Source organism: Chenopodium album, chromosome 26 (assembly GCF_948465745.1).
Source record: "Chenopodium album chromosome 26, dcCheAlbu1.1, whole genome shotgun sequence".
Lineage (NCBI taxonomy): Eukaryota > Viridiplantae > Streptophyta > Magnoliopsida > Caryophyllales > Amaranthaceae > Chenopodium > Chenopodium album.
The window spans coordinates 31,069,568-31,072,446 of NC_137859.1; the positions used below are offsets into that span (position 1 = coordinate 31,069,568).

At 35.2% G+C, this 2,879-nt stretch overlaps 1 protein-coding gene across 1 annotated transcript; it reads right to left on the reverse strand.

The window, feature by feature from the left end:
• Positions 1 to 1,908: 1,908 nt before the first annotated feature.
• On the reverse strand, positions 1,909 to 2,495 carry LOC145616667 (histone H2B.11-like). The gene has a single exon (XM_081671430.1). The coding sequence runs from the start codon at positions 2,429 to 2,431 to the stop codon at positions 2,024 to 2,026; it is 408 nt and encodes a 135-aa protein (XP_081527556.1). The 5' UTR covers positions 2,432 to 2,495; the 3' UTR covers positions 1,909 to 2,023.
• Between the last annotated feature and the right edge of the window lie 384 nt (positions 2,496 to 2,879).

Sequence of the window (2,879 nt, forward strand, 5' to 3'; positions counted from 1 at the left end):
GTTTCCGGATCTCTACAGCAGTGCTCACAAATACTAGATCTTTTGACTAGGTCATTCATGTTACTGGTCAGCGATGCTATAACCATGATGTTACGAGTAATAATGGACTAAAGGCCTAAGTTTCCAGTACATGGGCTGCCAAGTGCCAACAGCAACATGTCTAGTACACTTATAGAATGAAAATTGTGTACTAGTAGTTGTGTACTTGTGTGCTTTTGCTTACTAATTAAACTAATACAAACCATGAAACCATCATGAAAGAGTTCTTAGCATATACTTGTATGTTGTATCAAAGTAATATAGTACAGATATAACTATTATGCCACATAACAAAATACTTACTACTAGTACTATTGATCCGATTTGAGGAAGCTCCCATGTCAGTCTCATAAGCCACCTTTGCACAAGCTAAGGAGGAACGATGAAGTGAGGCTAATAACAAACGGTCATTGAAATTCCATAGGCTGCCAGACATTGGCCACCTTATTTTCTCCCTGTCTATAAGCCTTACCACGATCGAAGTTCCCATTTTGCTGCATTATATCAACAACTTCATTATTGACTGCATAAAGCTCATGATGTGGACAGTGATCAACCGAGTTAAATATGCTTCCAAGGGATTGAATTCTGAATCTCTTGGCAACATCTAGGCCCTCCCTTATAGCAAAAAGTTCTGCCGAAGGGTTTACAGCATTATATTTGCTAGAAAATCCGAAATATCAAGCTCCATTTTCACATCTAATAATAGGTCTAATAGAGCACCTCCAAGCTCCATCAGTGTTGAGCTTCATGTAATCAGCCCAAGGCATAGGTCCATATAATTTGAAGAGGAGAAGCATCTCTGAAGTGATGAACACGAAATTCTGCAAATAAACCACATATTGAGCAAGTAGGGAGATTTTTTGTGAAATGCTTTCAGCAACATAGAGAATTGAATGAGTACAATGCCAAAGGAGCATATTGTACGTACACTTGTGAGGGGTTTTGATTTTCCAAATTGTTTCCAAAACATTTGAAGTTGCAATTTGAGGAGAACAAAGACTATTGGCACCCGAGCACTTCAAATGGTATGCAGAGTTAATGGGAAAAACACCATCCTTTGAGAGCCTCAATCTAATACCACATTGATGACAGTGGTATCTTAAGACTGTCATAAATGCTTACTCGTAGATGCAAACACAAGAGCTCCACAAATGTACTGCTCATACATGTCAAAGGTTCTCAACCTACGATTCACTGATACTGTATTATTGTATCAAAAGGCAACAATTTTAAAAGGTAGAGGTTAATCTAAGAAAGCAACATCTTCAAGTTTGAACTTGGCCTAGCACTAGAGGGAATAGAACCAAGATTTCGCTACCTGTTTCTTTTTTTTCAGTTTATACATTTATACTTTTGTTATGCTATCGAAAATTCAGAATTTATTCATCATAATTTTTCCTGCTATTCAGCACAAGGTTAATTGATTCGATTTACTAGCTTCCATATGACCATATTCAATAGTATCAAATTGAATCATATACCGTATTTTGCATTAAAAGAGAATCTTTAAATCCCAAACTCCAAATTATTTATCAGTCCACTAAACTTCTTATTCATTATCAATTAGTGCTTTTTGCAAAACTTGTACAATTTCAACATGAATTTAATTTGATAATTTACAATTAGTGCAAAAATTTCACAAAAATTGTTCAATAATTTACAATATCAGAATAGTACAACAATCAATCAAACGCCAATGTAAGACATTTCAGCGAGAAATTTAACAATTAACTCCACAAATAATCAAAGATTTAACCAACATAAACAAATTCATATCAATTATATAATCCCATATACTGTAATCATCCAATTTAATGATAAAAAAATAGGTAGGGTAAAAAAGTAAAATTTGAATAATATATCAAATTAACCTGCAAAATATGATGATTCCATTGATTTCAAAACAAAACTATACACCAATTTTATAATAATCCAACAACATCAACTGAAAATTCAAAACATTAAAATTCAAAACCCTAAATTAAGAGCTAGTAAACTTAGTAACAGCCTTAGTACCCTCAGAAACAGCATGTTTAGCCAATTCACCAGGCAAAACAAGCCGAACAGCAGTCTGAATTTCACGAGAAGTGATAGTAGGCTTCTTATTGTACCTAGCAAGACGAGCAGATTCTTGAGCAAGCTTCTCAAAGATGTCATTGATAAAGCTGTTCATTATGCTCATTGCCTTACTCGATATTCCGATATCAGGATGAACTTGTTTCAGAACCTTGAAGATGTAGATTTTGTAGGTTTCCACACTCTTCTTTGATCTCTTCTTCTTCTTCTCCCCTGGTGCTGCTTCTTTGGGGAGTTTCTTTTCGGCTTTCGGCTTTTTTTCGGCATCGGCCGGTTTCTTCTCTGCTGGCTTCTTGTCAGCCTTTGGGGCCATTGATGGAGGAAATTTGAGGTTTTTGAGAGAGAAAAAATGAAAATGTGTTGTGTTTTGGAGTGAAGTTATGAGGTTTTAAAGCATAGGATTTGGGTATTTATAGAAAAGTATAATGGAAGGTGATTGGTTGGATTTGAGTGACACGGATCGAGGGTATTTTGCCGTTGATTGTTTGAGGTACAGTATAAATGGACGGTTGAGATTGGTTTATGAGTTTTAGCGGGAGTGTTTATGGGTGAACTGAAATTTTAAAGTGGGGGTGGGTTTTGAAGTGGCGGTTTAATTTTGAACTTTGTGAATGACTCTTTTTTTTTTTTTTGGATTTTTTGAACAAACCCAAAAAGGGATACTATTGGGGGTTGTTAAATATCGCCCTCAAATCTTCAACTAACGCCCACAAAAAATTATTTTTTACAAATTTACCCTTACATAAAATAAAAAAAAGAAG

What these genes read in the sequence shown, in the direction of transcription:
- LOC145616667 (XM_081671430.1), bottom strand. Translation starts at nt 2,431, where the DNA reads ATGGCCCCAAAGGCTGACAAGAAGCCAGCAGAGAAGAAACCGGCCGAT.